The 21805-nt window shown below is 42.2% G+C and overlaps 1 protein-coding gene across 1 annotated transcript in view; it reads left to right on the forward strand.

Annotated features, from left to right (window-relative positions):
* The window catches only part of LOC137423882 (LIM homeobox transcription factor 1-beta), a 433294-nt gene that overhangs the window by 362729 nt on the left and 48760 nt on the right, over positions 1-21805 (forward strand). Inside the window, exon 3 of the mRNA XM_068111433.2 lies at positions 10565-10869. Within this exon, the coding sequence (XP_067967534.1) occupies positions 10565-10869 (305 nt within the window). The remainder of the gene's footprint in view (positions 1-10564; positions 10870-21805) is intronic.

The raw sequence follows: 21805 nt of genomic DNA on the forward strand, positions 1-21805 counted from the left end.
TCCGACCCTCCAAATCTTTACCATTCCAATTCTTCTCTGCCTCCCTGGTGTCTCTTGTGCTTGCAAACGTGACAAAGCCGAACCCTCTTGACCGTTGCATTTCCCTGTCTTTTACCACCCGCACTTCCACCAGCGGCCCATATCTGTTGAAGACAGAGGTCAGAACTTCTTCCTCTGTGTTGAAGTTCAGTCCCCCTACAAATAACTTGGCACTTTTGTCGCCATCCCGACCTGGGGTGGTGTTATTTCCCCTGCGGTGCTCTTTACCCACCCTCGGGTTACCATAAATTTGCCCCCCGGCCAAATCATTCCCGATAATCACAGATACTCCCTCTACAGGAAGTGTGGCTTGTAAACCGACGGTGACCGGTCCTGACACCAAATCGGATTCCAAATGGATGACATGAAGTCGGGCACTAACACAGCCCCCGATCCCTTGTAACCGAACACTATCACCAGTTGCGGTACTCTTTGACAATGGCAAAATGCCTTCAAGCATTAAGGATTGATGGGCTCCTGTGTCCCTCAATACCCTAACAGGTCTTGGGTTAGTCAAGTCTCCCTCGAGTGAGACAAACCCCTCATACATAAATGGTTGGTAACCCTTCTGTGGGCGATTTCTTACGCTAGCCATCGCATTCGGAGTTGTAATAGTCGGACTCCGCTCTGGGTTGTCCCTTTTCATGAGGTAACAACTGGACATCAAGTGTCCAGGTTTTTTGCAAAAGGCGCAAGGAGGCCCAGAGGAAAAACTCGTGGTCTGCCTCGGGCCCCCCGGGAAATAAGTTTGTCTTGGGCCCGTAGCCCTCTGATTTCGAACAGTTGGGGTATCCGCGTTGTCCCCATAATCCTCTCGAGGCCGCCGCCATGTATTGTCATTCTCCGCACCGGGTGTTCCATAACTCCCCTGCTGAAGTCTAGGCGAGGAGCTAGGGGTGTGGACCCCTATCCGGTGTGTTAAGGCATAATCATCTGCCATGGTGGCGGCGTCCCACAACTTTGGTACTTTCTTTTCCTGCAGGTACACTTTGATGTCCTCGTGGACACACTGTTGAAATTCCTCCACCAGCATCAGGTCACGCAATGCTTCGAAGTCGTTCCCGACTCCTTTCGACTCACACCACCGATCAAACATGTTTTCTTTCACTCTGGCAAACTCCACATGGGTCTCACTCTCCCTCTTCCTGGCATTCCTGAATTTTTGCCGGTAAACTTCAGGAACCAACTCATAGGCTTTGAGGATGTGCTTCTTCAATACCTCATAATCTGCACATTGGTCCATTGGTAGCGCCGAATAAATCCCTTGAGCTTTACCCACCAGCACACTTTGCACTAGTATGGTCCAGGCCTCCTCCGGCCAGTTTAACTGTCGAGCCACTTTCTCAAAGTGTGGAAAAAATTGAGTGACTTCCTTTTCACTGAAGGGTGGAACCAGCCTCACATGTCTGCCCACCTCCCAGGTGTTCTGGCTAGGTGTCGACCCCGTCAGCAAGGGTGGGACCTCTCCCCGTTCTCTCATTAAATCCAGCTCCTTGAATTTAATTTCTTGCTGAAGCGCCAGATCACGTTCCTTCAAATCCCTTTCGGCTTTTCTCTCCTCTGCTTCGAGTTCCCTTGCAGCTCTCCTCTCCTCTGCTTTTCTCCCTTCTAACCTTTCCTGGAGTTCTCGTTCCACTCTCCTTTCCTCTGCTTGTTTCTCTTCTCTCCTCTCTTCTGCTTTCCTTTCCTCTTCTGATCTTTCCTTTTCTGCTTTCCTTTCTTCTTCTGCTCTTTCCTTTTCTGCTTTCCTTTCTTCTTCTGCTCTTTCCTTTTTTGCTTTCCTTTCTTCTTCTGCTCTTTCCTTTTCTGCTTTCCTTTCTTCTTCTTTTAACCTTTCCTGGAGTTCTCGTTCCACTCTCCTTTCCTCTGGTTGTTTCTCTTCTCTCCTCTCTTCTGCTTTCCTTTCCTCTTCTGCTCTTTCCTTTTCTGCTTTCCTTTCCTCTTCTGCTCTTTCCTTTTCTGCTTTCCTTTCCTCTTCTTTGATCCGTTCCTGGCTCCGTAATTGCAACTCTAGTTTCCGGAGCTCAACGTCTTCTGGTTCTTTGGGTAGCCACTCCCAGGCTAACTCGTCCCATGTTCCTAATCCCACCATAGATTGTATCACCGCGGTCTGCAACTCTGCCTTCCTCAAATTAGTTCGGACCTCCAAGTTAAAATGTTTGGCCAATTTCAAGAGGTCCGACTTTAGTAACGCTCGGAACTGTGCCTCACTCGGGGTTACCGCAAAGTTCTGTGCCACAAACGCCATGGTGCCTATCGTTAACACCTGTTAACCTTCACCCAAAACTTTACCACAATTTCCCAAAAATTTACCAATTAATACTTAGTTAATAAATTTTAATTAATAAAAATATTATTTTATTATTTTATACAATTTTATATCCCGGAATTCAATTGGACGAGCCCCCAATTTCTGTTACGTGGTCCTCCCGGTAACTACCTGGTCTTGGTGACCCCCGGACCATGGGAGGAGCCTGCCAGAAAGATCTCTGATTTATACGCTTTCGTAGCGCAGTCAATATGAAAGACACAATAATTCAAGTCAATAAGAAACCCCACACCAAGGATCCGGATTAATCAATAATATATTCCCCAATCAATCCACAACCATCAACAATCAATCACCAATATTACTAAGATGGCCATCTCATATATTTCCCCCCTTTCCCCACTCACGACCCCTCAATGGTCACTGTCCCTCACAATGTCTCTGGGCCCCTCCAGACCAAGGTGAAGGTCGACTTCTCCGCACACGGGCGGTTGAACGGACCCCTGGCTGACGTGCTCCAAACGTGCACGTCACGTACCGGGAACAGCTGCTGCAGCGCACACCTCCTTGCAAAGCAAAGCGGGCAAAGCAAAGCGCGGCTTGCCAAGCGTGTGAGGCCCAAGGTGCGACCCGTACACGCCCTCGGAGGCGTCAAGGCGAACAGTGCCGGACGCTTGGTTCCTTCCAGGAAGCCACGGCAACCCGACACGTAACAGGCAATCACCCCGCGCAGGTAACTCCTCTCGCCAGACGGGCGTTTCAAACTCAGCGTTCTCAACGCTAATCAATATCGATACCGCTCGCGTCGCAGCGGGGTGAGGAAGAAGAAGACGGCCGCTTCTCCCGGATCTCGTGTCTTTTTTCTTCTTCCGGTTCACCATCCCGTTTCCGGTCTCCTGTTATCCGGAGCCTCTCTAACCATTTAACCACAACAACCTTTAATAGAATAAACATTAATAAGCAATGACATGAATAGTAATTCACCTAAACCCGGAATCCGTAACACCTTATTTAAAAGACTATTCCCTTCTTTAAAAGACTATTCCCTTCTTTAAAAGACTATTCCCTTCTTTAAAAGACTGTTCCCTTCTTTAAAAGACTATTCCCTTTAAAAGATTATTCCCTTCTTTAAAAGACTGTTCCCTTCTTTAAAAGACGATTCCCTTCTTTAAAAGACTATTCCCTTCTTTAAAAGACTATTCCCTTCTTTAAAAGACTATTCCCTTCAAAAGACTATTCCCTTCTTGAAAAGACTATTCCCTTTAAAAGACTATTCCCTTCTTTAAAAGTCTATTCCCTTCTTTAAAAGACTACTCCCTTCTTTAAAAGACTATTCCCTTCTTTAAAAGACTATTCCCTTCTTTAAAAGACTATTCACTTCTTTAAAAACTGTTCCCTTCTTGAAAAGACTGTTCCCTTCTTTAAAAGACTATTCGCTTCTTTAAAAGTCTATTCCCTTCTTTAAAAGATTATTCCCTTCTTTAAAAGACTATTCCCTTCTTTAAAAGGCTATTCCCTTCTTTGAAAGGCTATTCCCTTCTTTAAAAGGCTATTCCCTTCTTTAAAAGACTATTCCCTTCTTTAACAGGCTATTCCCTTCTTTAAAAGACTATTCCCTTCTTTAACAGGCTATTCCCTTCTTTAAAAGGCTATTCCCTTCTTTAAAAGGCTATTCCCTTCTTTAAAAGGCTATTCCCTTCTTTAAAAGGCTATTCCCTTCTTTAAAAGGCTATTCCCTTCTTTAAAAGGCTATTCCCTTCTTTAAAAGGCTATTCCCTTCTTTAAAAGGCTATTCCCTTCTTTAAAAGACTATTCCCTTCTTTAAAAGGCTATTCCCTTCTTTAAAAGGCTATTCCCTTCTTTAACAGACTATTCCCTTCTTTAAAAGGCTATTCCCTTCTTTAAAAGGCTATTCCCTTCTTTAAAAGACTATTCCCTTCTTTAAAAGGCTATTCCCTTCTTTAAAAGACTATTCCCTTCTTTAAAAGGCTATTCCCTTCTTTAAAAGGCTATTCCCTTCTTTAAAAGGCTATTCCCTTCTTTAAAAGGCTATTCCCTTCTTTAAAAGGCTATTCCCTTCTTTAAAAGGCTATTCCCTTCTTTAAAAGGCTATTCCCTTCTTTAAAAGGCTATTCCCTTCTTTAAAAGACTATTCCCTTCTTTAAAGGGCTATTCCCTTCTTTAAAAGGCTATTCCCTTCTTTAAAAGACTATTCCCTTCTTTAAAAGGCTATTCACTTCTTTAAAAGGCTATTCCCTTCTTTAAAAGGCTATTCCCTTCTTTAAAAGGCTATTCCCTTCTTTAAAAGGCTATTCCCTTCTTTAAAAGACTATTCCCTTCTTTAAAAGACTGTTCCCTTCTTTAAAAGACTATTCCCTTCTTTAAAAGGCTGTTCCCTTCTTTAAATGACTGTTCCCTTCTTTAAAAGACTATTCCCTTCTTTAAAAGGCTGTTCCCTTCTTTAAAAGACTATTCCCTTCTTTAAAAGACTATTCCCTTCTTTAAAGGGCTATTCCCTTCTTTAAAAGACTATTCCCTTCTTTAAAAGGCTATTCCCTTCTTTAAAAGGCTATTCCCTTCTTTAAAAGGCTATTCCCTTCTTTAAAAGGCTATTCCCTTCTTTAAAAGGCTATTCCCTTCTTTAAAAGGCTATTCCCTTCTTTAAAAGGCTATTCCCTTCTTTAAAAGACTATTCCCTTCTTTAAAGGGCTATTCCCTTCTTTAAAAGGCTATTCCCTTCTTTAAAAGACTATTCCCTTCTTTAAAAGGCTATTCCCTTCTTTAAAAGGCTATTCCCTTCTTTAAAAGGCTATTCCCTTCTTTAAAAGGCTATTCCCTTCTTTAAAAGACTATTCCCTTCTTTAAAAGACTGTTCCCTTCTTTAAAAGGCTGTTCCCTTCTTTAAAAGACTGTTCCCTTCTTTAAAAGACTATTCCCTTCTTTAAAAGGCTGTTCCCTTCTTTAAAAGACTGTTCCCTTCTTTAAAAGGCTGTTCCCTTCTTTAAAAGGCTATTCCCTTCTTTAAAAGACTATTCCCTTCTTTAAAAGACTGTTCCCTTCTTTAAAAGGCTGTTCCCTTCTTTAAAAGACTGTTCCCTTCTTTAAAAGACTGTTCCCTTCTTTAAAAGGCTGTTCCCTTCTTTAAAAGGCTATTCCCTTCTTTAAAAGACTATTCCCTTCTTTAAAAGACTGTTCCCTTCTTTAAAAGGCTGTTCCCTTCTTTAAAAGGCTATTCCCTTCTTTAAAAGGCTGTTCCCTTCTTTAAAAGGCTATTCCCTTCTTTAAAAGACTATTCCCTTCTTTAAAAGACTGTTCCCTTCTTTAAAAGGCTGTTCCCTTCTTTAAAAGGCTATTCCCTTCTTTAAAAGGCTATTCCCTTCTTTAAAAGGCTATTCCCTTCTTTAAAGGACTATTCCCTTCTTTAAAAGACTATTCCCTTCTTTAAAAGGCTATTCCCTTCTTTAAAAGGCTATTCCCTTCTTTAAAAGGCTATTCCCTTCTTTAAAAGCCTATTCCCTTCTTTAAAAGACTATTCCCTTCTTTAAAAGACTATTCCCTTCTTTAAAAGACTGTTCCCTTCTTTAAAAGACTATTCCCTTCTTTAAAAGACTATTCCCTTCTTTAAAAGACTATTCCCTTCTTTAAAAGACTATTCCCTTCTTTAAAAGACTGTTCCCTTCTTTAAAAGACTTTTCCCTTCTTTAAAAGACTATTCCCTTCTTTAAAAGACTATTCCCTTCTTTAAAAGACTATTCCCTTCTTTAAAAGACTGTTCCCTTCTTTAAAAGACTATTCCCTTCTTTAAAAGACTATTCCCTTCTTTAAAAGACTATTCCCTTCTTTAAAAGGCTATTCCCTTCTTTAAAAGGCTATTCCCTTCTTTAAAAGACTATTCCCTTCTTTAAAAGACTATTCCCTTCTTTAAAAGACTGTTCCCTTCTTTAAAAGACTATTCCCTTCTTTAAAAGACTATTCCCTTCTTTAAAAGACTATTCCCTTCTTTAAAAGACTATTCCCTTCTTTAAAAGACTGTTCCCTTCTTTAAAAGACTATTCCCTTCTTTAAAAGACTATTCCCTTCTTTAAAAGACTATTCCCTTCTTTAAAAGACTATTCCCTTCTTTAAAAGACTATTCCCTTCTTTAAAAGACTATTCCCTTCAAAAGACTATTCCCTTCTTTAAAAGACTATTCCCTTTAAAAGACTATTCCCTTCTTTAAAAGTCTATTCCCTTCTTTAAAAGACTACTCCCTTCTTTAAAAGACTATTCCCTTCTTTAAAAGACTATTCCCTTCTTTAAAAGACTATTCACTTCTTTAAAAACTGTTCCCTTCTTGAAAAGACTGTTCCCTTCTTTAAAAGACTATTCGCTTCTTTAAAAGTCTATTCCCTTCTTTAAAAGATTATTCCCTTCTTTAAAAGACTATTCCCTTCTTTAAAAGGCTATTCCCTTCTTTGAAAGGCTATTCCCTTCTTTAAAAGGCTATTCCCTTCTTTAAAAGACTATTCCCTTCTTTAACAGGCTATTCCCTTCTTTAAAAGACTATTCCCTTCTTTAACAGGCTATTCCCTTCTTTAAAAGGCTATTCCCTTCTTTAAAAGGCTATTCCCTTCTTTAAAAGGCTATTCCCTTCTTTAAAAGGCTATTCCCTTCTTTAAAAGGCTATTCCCTTCTTTAAAAGACTATTCCCTTCTTTAAAAGGCTATTCCCTTCTTTAAAAGGCTATTCCCTTCTTTAAAAGACTATTCCCTTCTTTAAAAGGCTATTCCCTTCTTTAAAAGGCTATTCCCTTCTTTAAAAGACTATTCCCTTCTTTAAAAGGCTATTCCCTTCTTTAAAAGACTATTCCCTTCTTTAAAAGGCTATTCCCTTCTTTAAAAGGCTATTCCCTTCTTTAAAAGGCTATTCCCTTCTTTAAAAGGCTATTCCCTTCTTTAAAAGGCTATTCCCTTCTTTAAAAGGCTATTCCCTTCTTTAAAAGGCTATTCCCTTCTTTAAAAGACTATTCCCTTCTTTAAAGGGCTATTCCCTTCTTTAAAAGGCTATTCCCTTCTTTAAAAGACTATTCCCTTCTTTAAAAGGCTATTCCCTTCTTTAAAAGGCTATTCCCTTCTTTAAAAGGCTATTCCCTTCTTTAAAAGGCTATTCCCTTCTTTAAAAGGCTATTCCCTTCTTTAAAAGACTATTCCCTTCTTTAAAAGACTGTTCCCTTCTTTAAAAGACTATTCCCTTCTTTAAAAGGCTGTACCCTTCTTTAAATGACTGTTCCCTTCTTTAAAAGACTATTCCCTTCTTTAAAAGGCTGTTCCCTTCTTTAAAAGACTATTCCCTTCTTTAAAAGACTATTCCCTTCTTTAAAGGGCTATTCCCTTCTTTAAAAGACTATTCCCTTCTTTAAAAGGCTATTCCCTTCTTTAAAAGGCTATTCCCTTCTTTAAAAGGCTATTCCCTTTTTAAAAGGCTATTCCCTTCTTTAAAAGGCTATTCCCTTCTTTAAAAGGCTATTCCCTTCTTTAAAAGGCTATTCCCTTCTTTAAAAGACTATTCCCTTCTTTAAAGGGCTATTCCCTTCTTTAAAAGGCTATTCCCTTCTTTAAAAGACTATTCCCTTCTTTAAAAGGCTATTCCCTTCTTTAAAAGGCTATTCCCTTCTTTAAAAGGCTATTCCCTTCTTTAAAAGGCTATTCCCTTCTTTAAAAGACTATTCCCTTCTTTAAAAGACTGTTCCCTTCTTTAAAAGGCTGTTCCCTTCTTTAAAAGACTGTTCCCTTCTTTAAAAGACTATTCCCTTCTTTAAAAGGCTGTTCCCTTCTTTAAAAGACTGTTCCCTTCTTTAAAAGGCTGTTCCCTTCTTTAAAAGGCTATTCCCTTCTTTAAAAGACTATTCCCTTCTTTAAAAGACTGTTCCCTTCTTTAAAAGGCTGTTCCCTTCTTTAAAAGACTGTTCCCTTCTTTAAAAGACTGTTCCCTTCTTTAAAAGGCTGTTCCCTTCTTTAAAAGGCTATTCCCTTCTTTAAAAGACTATTCCCTTCTTTAAAAGACTGTTCCCTTCTTTAAAAGGCTGTTCCCTTCTTTAAAAGGCTATTCCCTTCTTTAAAAGGCTGTTCCCTTCTTTAAAAGGCTATTCCCTTCTTTAAAAGACTATTCCCTTCTTTAAAAGACTGTTCCCTTCTTTAAAAGGCTGTTCCCTTCTTTAAAAGTCTATTCCCTTCTTTAAAAGGCTATTCCCTTCTTTAAAAGGCTATTCCCTTCTTTAAAAGACTATTCCCTTCTTTAAAAGACTATTCCCTTCTTTAAAAGGCTATTCCCTTCTTTAAAAGGCTATTCCCTTCTTTAAAAGGCTATTCCCTTCTTTAAAAGGCTATTCCCTTCTTTAAAAGCCTATTCCCTTCTTTAAAAGACTATTCCCTTCTTTAAAAGACTATTCCCTTCTTTAAAAGACTGTTCCCTTCTTTAAAAGACTATTCCCTTCTTTAAAAGGCTATTCCCTTCTTTAAAAGGCTATTCCCTTCTTTAAAAGGCTATTCCCTTCTTTAAAAGGCTATTCCCTTCTTTAAAAGACTATTCCCTTCTTTAAAAGACTATTCCCTTCTTTAAAAGACTATTCCCTTCTTTAAAAGACTGTTCCCTTCTTTAAAAGACTATTCCCTTCTTTAAAAGACTATTCCCTTCTTTAAAAGACTATTCCCTTCTTTAAAAGACTATTCCCTTCTTTAAAAGACTGTTCCCTTCTTTAAAAGACTATTCCCTTCTTTAAAAGACTATTCCCTTCTTTAAAAGACTATTCCCTTCTTTAAAAGACTGTTCCCTTCTTTAAAAGACTATTCCCTTCTTTAAAAGACTATTCCCTTCTTTAAAAGACTGTTCCCTTCTTTAAAAGACTATTCCCTTCTTTAAAAGGCTATTCCCTTCTTTAAAAGGCTATGCCCTTCTTTAAAAGGCTATTCCCTTCTTTAAAAGACTATTCCCTTCTTTAAAAGACTGTTCCCTTCTTTAAAAGACTATTCCCTTCTTTAAAAGACTATTCCCTTCTTTAAAAGGCTATTCCCTTCTTTAAAAGGCTATTCCCTTCTTTAAAAGGCTATTCCCTTCTTTAAAAGGCTATTCCCTTCTTTAAAAGACTATTCCCTTCTTTAAAAGACTGTTCCCTTCTTTAAAAGACTGTTCCCTTCTTTAAAAGACTATTCCCTTCTTTAAAAGACTATTCCCTTCTTTAAAAGGCTATTCCCTTCTTTAAAAGACTATTCCCTTCTTTAAAAGACTGTTCCCTTCTTTAAAAGACTGTTCCCTTCTTTAAAAGACTATTCCCTTCTTTAAAAGGCTGTTCCCTTCTTTAAAAGACTGTTCCCTTCTTTAAAAGGCTGTTCCCTTCTTTAAAAGGCTATTCCCTTCTTTAAAAGACTATTCCCTTCTTTAAAAGACTGTTCCCTTCTTTAAAAGACTATTCCCTTCTTTAAAAGGCTATTCCCTTCTTTAAAAGACTATTTCCGTTTTCTCAAGAGTGCATGGGGTGACATGTTATTTGAACTCTATAATTTAGGAAGAGCTGATCAGGGTTATATCAACATTCCGAAAGATATTACAAATTTAACTTTGAACTTTCAAATAAATTACATCTGCATGTCATAGTATCTTATATAACTTATTTACTCAACTCTACAACCTAAAACCGAGAATAAGAACTTATCCATGAATATCCCTTTAAAGTAAAAAGGGATCTCGAGACCCGATTGCAAAATTAGTAATTTTACATCAATTTTATATTGATACATTGGTGATTGTTGTTGTTTTTAATATCCTAGGCCCGCGTCTCATTCTTCCGTCCTCGTCAATTTGTCGTGTTCCTTTAATTGAGGCAAATCCACACATTCTGTTTCATGTTTAAATTGTAATCATCCAAGTTGCTGACCACATTTGACATTGTGTATAATTTTTACAGTCTTCATTTTTTTTCATGATCCATTTCTGTTTTTAACCTTTCAGCACAAAACCTGTAAACTTTTTGATATGACATTTAACAAATATATTTTGCTTTATGCTTTATCAAACCGTTAACGAATGAGGGATATTTATTCAGAAGCACACATTTTGAGTATCCTTTGATTTTGCAAGCCTTTTTAAGTATCCGTTTGGCCTACCTAAAGGTTTTTGATGCCGACCATGAAGTTAGGGTCTTCAGTTAGGGCCCTGGTTTATGCCCAAAGTGATCTGAGTTGCGACTTTGTGCTTTTGTGACGGATCCATCCTGTACCCTAGGCTGTTCGGGGCTCGATGTCCTGCCTGCAGAGAGCCCATCCCTCCACTTGAGCTGGTCCTTCGTGCCCGCGGGTTGGCTTTTCACCTTCCCTGCTTTCGCTGTGCTGTGTGCCAGCGCCCGCTCCGCACGGGGGATCTGTTCGTCCTCCGAAATGGGCGACCCGTGTGCAGGCCACCTTGCCGGCGCCATTGTGATCCCCCCTCACCTCCATCGCCGTCTCCCCATCTCCCGGCATCAAGAATGGCTGTCCAGAGATCAGGAATAGTGCCCGAGATCGACAGGTCAACGCAAGAGTCAGAGGATGGTAAATTGGCAATTACGCTTTTCTTGTCTAGAAGCGGCCATTACATTTTTACATCCATACAAACAAAGCGGGGAGGGAGGGGAGATGAGGGAGAGGAAATCGAGGAGATGAATATAGTCATATAGGAGGAGAGGGAAGGATGATAGAAGAGCGAAACGAGATTACCCTGGCGTTGAGAGACATGAGAGATCATAGAGAAGGGGGAGAATAGGGGGCTATGAGGGGTGGGTCAAAAATTCCCACATTTGCATACGTAATATATAAATGGCCCCCATAACATTGGAAGACCTTTTATCATTGGAAGACCTTTTATCATTGGAAGTCCTTTTTAGCCTTGGGAGTCCTTTTTAGCATTGGGAGTCCTTTTTAGCCTCAGTCCTTTTTAACCTTGGGCATCCTTTTTAGCTTTGGGAGTCCTTTTTAGCCTTGGGAACCATTTTTAGCCTTGGGAACCATTTTTAGCCTTGGGAACCTTTTTAATATTGAGTCCATTTTAACCTCAGTAGTCCTTTTTAGCCTTGGCTGTCCTTTTTTGCATTGGAGGTCCTTTTTCGCCTCTCGAGTCCTTTTTAGCATGGGGGGGGGGGGGGGTCATTTTTGGCTTCCGGAGTCCTTTTTAGCATTGGCAGTCCGTTTTAGCCTCGGGAGTCCTATTTAGCATTGGGAGTCCTATTTAGCCTCGGGAGTCCTATTTAGCCTCGGGCGTCCTTTTTATCATTGAGAGTCCTTATTCACCTCTGGAGTCCTTTTTAGCATTGGAAGTCCTTTTTAGCATTGGGAGTCCTTTTAGCATTGGGAGTCCTTTTTCACCTCTGGAGTCCCTTTTAGCATTGGGAGTCCGTTTTAGCCTCGTTTTTAGCATTGAGAGTCCCTTTTAGTCTCAGGAGACATTTTTAGCCGCGTCGCAAGACGCTGGTCATAGAGTGCCCTCTGCTGTTGTTCTTGTTCTTGTTCTTGTTCTTGTTCTTCTTGTTCTTCTTGCAGAGAAGACAAAACCTCAAAGCTCCACCCATTCTGGGAACCATAGCTCCACCCATTGTGGGAGAGGCTTCATATAAACAAATATCCACCATTTTATTAACTCGCATAGCTTTGAGGCCTGTTTTGTAGGCCCATGGTGTCTTCCTCTCTCACACAGTTTTCTTTCAAATCAAATTCGATATATCATTTCATTTTTCACAGTCGCTAACATAGTTTTAGACTCGGTTGAAAAAAAACGGGAAGAAAATCCGATGAAAGTTGCCCTTTATAGAACGAAATGAATTGTCAAAGGCCTGTAACTTCAAGTCCATTGAGATATATTTTTTTACAATCACGGCATGGTCAGTCATACACCGCCCGAAATAAGAGACGGGAAAATGCCGAGATATATTAAAAATTCGTCCATTTGATGACAATCGTCACGATGAAATATTTAATTTATATGTCGTCACAATAATGTGGAGAGAGGAGCATAGCTTCGTTCACGTGTCGCCACACACGGGAAATTGCCGAGATATATTTTTTTTAAATCGCGGCATGGTCAGTCATACACCGCCTGAAACAACAGACGGGAAAATGCCGAGATATATTAAAAATTCGTCGCCACACACGGGAAATTGCCGAGATATATTTTCACTTTGCACAAAAATAACATCAAGTAATCAAATCAATAGGAATGTCCTGTGCCTATAACATCGACGTTATAGGCACAGCTGCATCTAGGCATTGTGTAACATCGACGCGGCTTTTGTTTTAATTAAAACTTTTTGTACTTGTTAGCATTAGGAGTCCCTTTTAGCCCCAGGATTCCTTTTTATCCTCAGGAGTCCTTTTTAATATTGAGTCCATTTTAACCTCAGTAGTCCTTTTTAGCCTTGGGTGTCCCTTTTTGCATTGGGGGTCCGTTTTCGCCTCTTGAGTCCTTTTTAGGACCAGGAGTTCTTTTTCGCCTCTGGAGTCCTTTTTAGCATTGGCAGTCCGTTTTAGCCTCGGGAGTCCTATTTAGCATTGTGAGTCCTATTTCGCATTGGGAGTCCTATTTAGCATTGGGAGTCCTATTTAGCCTCGGGAGTTCTTTTTAGCCTCAGAAGTCCTTTTTAGCCTCGGGAGTTATTTTTAGCATTGAGAGCCCTTTTTAACCTCGTTGTTTTTAGCATTGAGAATCCCTTTTAGTCTCGGGAGACTCTTTTTTTTAGCACTAGTAGTTCTTTTTTATCCTCAGGAGTCATTTTTATTGAGTCCTTTTTAACCTCAGGAGTCATTTTTAGCCTTGGGCATCCTTTCTTGCATTGGGGGTCCTTTTTTGCCTTGGGATTCCTTATCAACATTGGGAGTCCTTTTAGCATTGGGAGTCCTTTTTAGCCTCAGTCCTTTTTAACCTTGGGGATCCTTTTTAGCTTTGGGAGCCCTTTTTAGCCTTGGGAACCATTTTTAGCCTTGGGAACCTTTTTTTAGCCTTGGGAACTTTTTTTAGCCTTGGGCGTCCTTTTTAACCTTGGGCATCCTTTTTAGCCTCGGGCGTCATTTTTAGCATTGGGAGTCCTTTTTAGCATTGAGAGTCCTTTTTAGCATTGAGAGTCCTTTTTAGCATTGATAGTCCATTTTAGCCTTGGGAGTCATTTTTTGCATTGCGGGTCCTTTTTTACCTTGGGATTCCTTATCAGCATTATGAGTCCTTTTAACATTGGGAGTCCTTTTTAGCCTTGGGCATCATTTTTAGCTTTGGGGGTCTTTTTAGCATCTGGAGTCCTTTTTTAGCATCTGGAGTCCTTTTTTAGCATCCTTGGAGGTCACGTTTTTTCACGTGACCTTGGAGGTCACGTTTTTTCGAAGCTGCTCCATGCGCTCACGCTCTCGAAGCTAAGTGATCTTTCAAATCGTGTTTTTGTCGAGACTGTATCTATCTTTCGGTGTGTGTACCTATAGCGTATCTTTTGGAAAATTTTCGGTGCTAATTTTTCGTACATGTTTACACAATCGTCGGTTAATGGTATCGAGTATTCTGCGGCCTAGTACTCGTAGGCTTAGACTACCGTACCGTCTCCGACCTTGTGGTTTTGTTTTTCTCTCAGCGATTCGTCGAATGCGCTGAAATTATTTTCGTTCTCTGTTTCATACCAGTCGTTCACCCCGTACCTCCTTGTTTAATATCTGTACTCACAAAAAAAAAAAAACCCCAAAAAAATTTCCTTCCCAGGTCTTATTCGTTTATTTGTTGTTCTTTTTGTTCGTTCGTTCTTCGTTCACGATCACGCGGTTGAAATGTATAATCTCTCCCCTGAACAACTATTTTCTCTCATATATTATAACACCCTTTTCTTCTTTTCCTACAAAAGGATGCTTTCGTCTTGCTCACCAAATCTATTCATTCCAAAAAATATATATAATACCATCTCTTACAGTTCCTCCTTTCTAAATTCCCTAAACTATCCAGAACTCCACCCCTCCTCCAGTGTCCTCAAACGTATTTTTGACTCGAAGGTCTCAAACTCATTTTGCAAAAAATGTTCGTTTCCCATGAATCGTACACTTTTCAAAATCCAATCTCACCCCTCCCCTCCAAATCCTCCCCATCACCCATCCCATTCAAATCTCCCCCCTTGCCCCTTCCCTCCCCTCCCTCCTAAACTCCCCCCACACCCCTCCCCTCCGAGACTCTCCCTCGCTCCTCCCCTCCTAGACTCCCCTCTCACCCCTCCTCCTCAAAGCATCCTCCCTGCTTCTTCCCCCTTCCAACATTCACCTTCATCTCCCCAAACCTTCTGCCTCGCTCTTCCCCCTCCTCAAATAACACCTCACTGTGCCTCACCCAATCTCCATCAAACCTTTTGTCCGCCCCATTCTTCCCTTTCTCCAAGCTATTCTGAAATCTCTGAAATCTCTGACACACCTTCAACAGCTCTCCCTACCTCTTCCTCCTCTTCCACATCTTACCCTACCCCTCCCCCCCCCCCCCCCCTGTTCTGGACCCGATGCTCCCCCTTCCTCTTCATTAACGGTATGGACCTCAAACATCCGGGGCCTTCACTCAAACTTGACTGACCTCTCCATACAGGTTGCTTCTGACAAACCAGATGTGATCTGCTTAACAGAAACTTTCCTCCTTCATGATGTCTCTGATGCCTTGGTATCTCTCCCAGGTTACTCCCTCCTCCGGTATGATAGACCTGAGCCTCGTCCTGGAGGTGGGGTTGCTATCTTTATAAAAAACTCTCTTCCTCACTCGCCCTCCACTGCCCTCTCTCCACCTCACCCCCAGGAATACCTTTGGCTACGGCTTCCCCTTCGCTCCCACCTTTTGTTCATATGTGTGTTGTACCGTCCACCAAACAGCGATGACTCCATCTACATCTCACTGTCTGATAATATGGACCAACTTCTATCTACCCATCCCAACTCTCTCTTCCTCATATGTGGTGATTTCAATTGTCACCATGCCAGTTGGCTGGGTGTGGGTACCTCTCTCACCAGCCATGGCTCTTCAGCAAAGGACTTCTGTGACTCACTGGGACTGACACAATCTGTCAATTTCCCGACCCGGATCTCAGTCAACGGAGCATCTTCTCTTCTGGATTTGGTTATGACAAACTTCCCTGAAAATGTCTGCTGCTCTTCTTCTGCTCCAATCGGCTCATCTGATCATGTGCTTGTCAAAGTGGACATCTCTCTGACCATTCTCAGAGAGCCTCCTCAGCGTCGACGAGTCTGGCATTTCACTCAGGCCAACTGGCACGGTCTTCAAGCAGCCATCAATCATCTGGACTGGTCTCCCATCTCTACCGCCTCTGACATCAACTCATCCTGGGAATTCTTTCAAAGTAAATTGCTCTCTCTCATGCACAGATTTATACCATCTCGTCTTCAGTTGTCATACCCTTCCTCCCGTCCATGGTACACGGAATCTTGTGGTGAGGCTGTTGCCCTGAAACAACTTGCTTTCGTCTCCTGGAAAGCAAATCCAACGGAAGGAAATCTCATTTCCTTTCACAAAGCCCGAAACAAGTGTGTGTCCACCCTCAGGAGAGCCAGGAAACAATATCTCACCATTCTCAAGACCGAACTCTCTTATCTGTCTCCCTCTTCCAAATCCTGGTGGCGTCTGGTCAAATCAGTTTCTGGTGTTTGTTCACCCTCCATCCCCTCCCTCACCTCAAACGGCTTAACGGCTGACTCCGCACGTGAAAAAGCTGAATGCCTCAACTCTGTGTTTGCCTCTAAATCTTGTGTCCCAAACCCATCCCTCTCTGTACCCACCGTACCCAGTCGTACCCAGCTGCTCCTGGACTCTGTGTCCTTTCCTCCTGACAAGGTGGAAAAGTTTCTGTCAACCCTCGACTCTGATTCTGCAACTGGTCCTGACGGCATCAGCCCACGGGTCCTAAAATCATGTTCTTCTGCTCTTTCACTCCCTCTTTCTGTTCTCTTCACCCTCTCTTTTGCTCAAGGTCATCTGCCATCTGCTTGGAAATCAGCCAACATCACCGCTTTGCACAAAAAAGGTGCAAAAACAGATCCCAGCAACTACAGACCAATCAGCCTTCTCCCAATTATCAGCAAAGTCATGGAATCCATCATTGCTTCAGATATTAAATCTTTCCTCTTCTCCAATGGCTTGATCTCTGATCATCAATTTGGTTTCAGACCTGGTCACTCTACTCTGGACATGCTGCTTCTGCTTTCTCAACAATGGATGGAGGTGCTCAACGCCAAACAGGAAATTAGAGCTGTCTCCCTTGACATTTCACGTGCCTTCGATATGGTCTGGCACCCTGCTCTGCTCACCAAACTCTCCTCCTTTGGTATCCATGGAAATCTCCACGCATGGCTGGCGGACTTCCTCTCTGGTCGTAGTCAACGTGTGGCCCTGAATGGGTTTCTCTCATCTCCTCTTCCTGTTCAGGCTGGAGTTCCCCAAGGTAGTGTTCTGGGCCCTGTGCTTTTTCTGGTCTTCATCAATGATCTCTCTGACTCTCTTGAAAATCCTCTCTATCTCTTTGCTGACGACTCTACTCTCTGTCGCTCCATTCCTCATCCCTCAGATCGGCAGTCTGCAGCCTCCTCACTCTCTGCAGACCTGGACAAAATTACAAACTGGTCAAACAAGTGGAACATGTCTTTCAATCCTGACAAATCTCACACTCTTACAATGTCTCTCCGAAAGGACCGACTGGACAACCCTCCCATCTACTTTCTCAACAATCCTCTCCAAGAAGTTCTGTCGCTCAAGCTTTTGGGTCTCACTATCTGCCATGATCTTTCTTGGGAAAACCACATTTCCAAGCTGGCCTCCAAAGCCAGTCGCCGACTGGGCATCCTCCGTCGTGCGAAGTCCTTCCTTGGCACACCTGAGCTCCTCACCACATACAAGGCTTTCATCCGCAGCTCAATGGAATACTGTTCCCCCCTCTGGGCTGGTGCTCCTGCCTCACACCTTGCTCGGCTTCACGCTGTTGAGGCCAAAGCTTTCAGAATCATTGGAATCTCCTGCGATGTAGTCAACACCGAGGGCCTTTCACTCACTCACCGCAGGCAGGTTGGTGGTCTTTCTGTCTTCTACCGACTCCTCTCCGGCCTTGCTCCCCCAGCTCTCTCTGTGCTCTGTCCCCCCAATATTCCTTCAGGTCGCACAAGATCTGCCTGCAACCCTCTTATGGTTAAACTGCCAAAGTCTAGGCTCTCTGCTCACCTTCACTCTTTCATTCCCCTTTTCTCCCGCCTCTGGAACAAACTCCCCCACTCCCTTCAATCCCACTCCTCCCTCCAGGTCTTTAAAACAGCTGTTCACCACCATCTCTTATCTTCCCCCATCGAAAACCTTGATCTTTTCTACCCCCGGTAATTCACCCCAGAGTCCTTGCAGTGTTCATATGTTTTATTCCTCTCCCACCTCCCCCCAAGTCCTCCCGATGTCCCTGCTCTCAAATGTTGTGTTTGTGTCCTTTCCCCTCTTCCCCCTCTCTTTTGTGTCCTTCCCCCTCTCTCCCCATCTTGTCTGCCGCTCCCCTTGTTTTTTATGTTTTGTGTGTCGGTTTGTCTTTTTGTGTGATTAATGTTAGCTCTTTCACGAGCCTTGATCTTGTATACAAAAAAAAATTAAAATAAAATCTGGAGTCCTTTTTTAGCATCTGGAGTCCTTTTTTAACATTGAGAGTCCTTTTTAGTATTGGGAGTCCTTTTTAGCCTCCGGAGTCCTTTTTTTAGCATTGGGGGGGGGGTCCTTTTTAGCCTCGGGAGTCCTTTTTAGCATTGGGGGTCCTTTTTAGCCTCGGGAGTCCTTTTTTGCATTGCGGGTCCTTTTTTGCCTTGGGATGCCTTATCAGCATTAGGAGTCCTTTTAACATTGGGAGTCCTTTTTAGCCTTGGGAAACATTTTTAGCATTGGGGGTCTTTTTTTAGCATCTGGAGTCCTTTTTTTTTTTTTAGCATTGAGAGTCCTTTTTAGTATTGGGAGTCCTTTTTAGCCTCCGGAGTCCTTTTTTAGCATTGGGGGGTCCTTTTTAGCCTCCGGAGTCCTTTTTAGCATTGGGGGGGTCCTTTTTAGCCTCGGGAGTCCTTTTTATCATCGGGGGGTCCTTTTTAGCCTGAGAAGTCCTTTTCAGCATCGGGAGTCCTTTTTAGCCTCAGGAGTCCTTTATAGCCTCTCGAGTCCCTTTTAGTATTGAGAGTCCTTTTTAGTATTGGGAGTCCTTTTTAACCTTGGGAGTTATTTTTTAGCATTAAGAGCCCTTTTTAGCCTCATGAGTCCTTTTAGCATTGGGAGCCTAAAAAACCTTGCTCTTCTATGAGCTGAAAATTTATATACAAAAAAAAACTGTAAAAACTAAAAACCTATTGCACTTCCAACATCAACCCCCTTGAGTACCATAAACACTTCATAAACTAACACCTACTATCCATTATACAGTAATAGTAATCAAATGTAAGACCAAATACTGCATTGGAGTCATCAGAAGGACCCCGAAAAAGCAAAGATGGAGTCATCAGAAGGAACCTGAATGAGCAAAGAGCAACGATGGAGTCATCAGGAGGATCCCAAATAAGCAAAGATGGAGTCATCAGAAGGAACCTGAATAGGCAAAGAGCAAAGATGGAGTCATCAGGAGGAACCTGGATAAGATTTGGATTTCAGCTGCTACTCCACTACCTCAAACCCATCCAGGCACAGCTAAGTGAATTTTCCTGCAAGAATCCACTTCTCCCTGGACAGATGGACAAAAGAGAGAAGTGTTTATTTATTTATTTTTGTATACTTAGTCAAGGCTCGTATAAGAACGAACACAAAGAACATATAACAAAGGGAGCGGGAGAAAAGAGGGGAAAAGAGAGGGAAGTACAACAACAGTAGGGAACAGGGACATCTGTGGAAGAGAGAGGGCTGGGGCTTGGTACATAGGATAAACAAGATGGGCAATGCAGGGGCTTTCAGGAAAGAAAACGGAATTTGAAAAAGGTTGGTTTGGGTTGGATTAATGGGGGTCGAAAAGATCAAGGTTTTGGATGGGGGAAGATAAGAGATGGTGGTGAACAGCTGTTTTAAAGACCTGGAGGGAGGAGTGGGATTGAAGAGAGTGTGGGAGTTCGTTCCAGAGGTGGGAGAAAAGGGGAATGAAGGAGTGAAGGTGAGCACAGAGTCTTGATTTTGGCAGTTCCACCAGAAGAGGGTTGCCGGCAGATCTTGTGCGTCCTGCAGGAATATTTGGGGGACAGAGAACAGACAGAGCAGGGGGAGCAAGGCCGGAAAGGAGTCAGTAGAAGATAGAAAGACCACCAACCTGCCTGTGGTGAGCGAGTGAAAGGCCCTCAGAATCAGCTTCATTGCGGGAGATTCCAATGATCTTAAAAGCCGACGTGAGGCCGAGCCAAGTTTAAGGCAGGTGCACCAGCCCAGAGGGGAGAACAGTATTCCATCAAGCTGCGGATGAAACCTTTGTAAGTGGTGAGGAGCTCAGTTGTGCCTTGGAAGGACTTCGCATTATGGAGAATGCCCATTCGGCAATTGGCTTTGGAGGCCAGCTTGGAAATGTGGTTTTCCCAGGAAAGATCATGGCAGATAGTGAGACCCAAAAGCTTGAGTGACAGAACTTCTTCGAGAGGATTGTTGAGAAAGTAGATCTTTTCCAGACTGTATTTTCGGAGAGACATAGTGAGATTTGTCAGGATTCAAAGACATGTTCCACTTGTTGGACCAGTTTATGATTTTATCCAGGTCTGCAGAGAGTGAAAAGAATGCTGCCTGCCGATCTGAGGGTTGGGATATGAAGCGGCAGAGAAGTGAGTGATCAGCAAAGAGATAGAGAGGATTTTCCACAGAGTTCGAGAGATCATGAATGAAGACCAGAAAAAGCACAGGGCCCAGAACACTGCCTTGGGGAACTCCAGCCTGGACAGGAAGGGAAGATGAGAGAATGCCATTCAGGGCCACACGTTGACTGTGACCAGAGAGGAACTCCGCAAACCATGAGTGGAGATTTCCATGGATACCCTAGGAGGAGAGTTTGGTGAGCAGAGCGGGGTGCCAGACCGTATCGAAGGCACGTGATATGTCAAGGGAGACAGCTCTGATTTCCTGTTTGACATTGAGTACCTCCATCCATTTTTGAGACAGCAGAAGCAGCATGTCCAGAGTAGAATGACCTGGTCTGAATCCAAATTGATGATCAGAGATCAAGCCATTGGAGAAGAGGGAGGATTTGATATCCGAAGCAATGATGGATTCCATGACTTCGCTGATAATTAGGAGCAGGCTGATTGGTCTGTAGTTGCAAGAATCTGTTTTTCAGCCGCGTCGCAAGACGCTGGTCATAGAGTGCCCTCTGCTGTTGTTCTTGTTCTTCTTCTTCTTGTTCCTCTTGTTCTTCTTGCAGAGAAGACAAAACCTCAAAGCTCCACCCATTCTGGGAACCATAGCTCCACCCATTGTGGGAGAGGCTTCATATAAACAAATATCCACCATTTTATTAACTCGCATAGCTTTGAGGCCTGTTTTGTAGGCCCGTGGTGTCTTCCTCTCTCACACAGTTTTCTTTCAAATCAAATTCGATATATCATTTCATTTTTCACAGTCGCTAACATAGTTTTAGACTCGGTTGAAAAAAAACGGGAAGAAAATCCGATGGAAGTTGCCCTTTATAGAACGAAATGAATGGTCAAAGGCCTGTAACTTCAAGTCCATTGAGATATTTTTTTTTACAATCACGGCATGGTCAGTCATACACCGCCTGAAATAACAGACGGGAAAATGCCGAGATATATTAAAAATTCGTCCATTTGATGACATCGTCACGATGAAATATTTAATTTATACGTCGTCACAATAATGTGGAGAGAGGAGCATAGCTTCGTTCACGTGTCGCTACACACGAGAAATTGCCGAGATATATTTTTTTACAATCACGGCATGGTCAGTCATACACCGCCCGAAATAAGAGACGGGAAAATGCCGAGATATATTAAAAATTCGTCCATTTGATGACAATCGTCACGATGAAATATTTAATTTATACGTCGTCACAATAATGTGGAGAGAGGAGCATAGCTTCGTTCACGTGTCGCCACACACGGGAAATTGCTGAGATTTTTTTTTTTAAATCGCGGCATGGTCAGTCATACACCGCCTGAAATAACAGATGGGAAAATGCCGAGATATATTAAAAATTCGTCGCCACACACGGGAAATTGCCGAGATATATTTTCACTTTGCACAAAAATAACATCAAGTAATCGAATCAATAGGAATGTCCTGTGCCTATAACATCGACGTTATAGGCACAGTGCATCTAGGCATTGTGTAACATCGACGCGGCTTTTGTTTTAATTAAAACTTTTTGTACTTGTTCTCTTTTTTAATGTAAAGCGGTCATGTTGGCTGATTTCCAAGCTGATGGCAGATGACCTTGAGCAAAAGAGAGGGTGAAGAGAACAGAGAGAGGATGTGATGGAGCTGCAGAGTTGCACT

The sequence above is a fragment of the Myxine glutinosa genome, chromosome 3 (assembly GCF_964187855.1).
Source record: "Myxine glutinosa chromosome 3, kmMyxGlut1.1, whole genome shotgun sequence".
NCBI lineage: Eukaryota > Metazoa > Chordata > Myxini > Myxiniformes > Myxinidae > Myxine > Myxine glutinosa.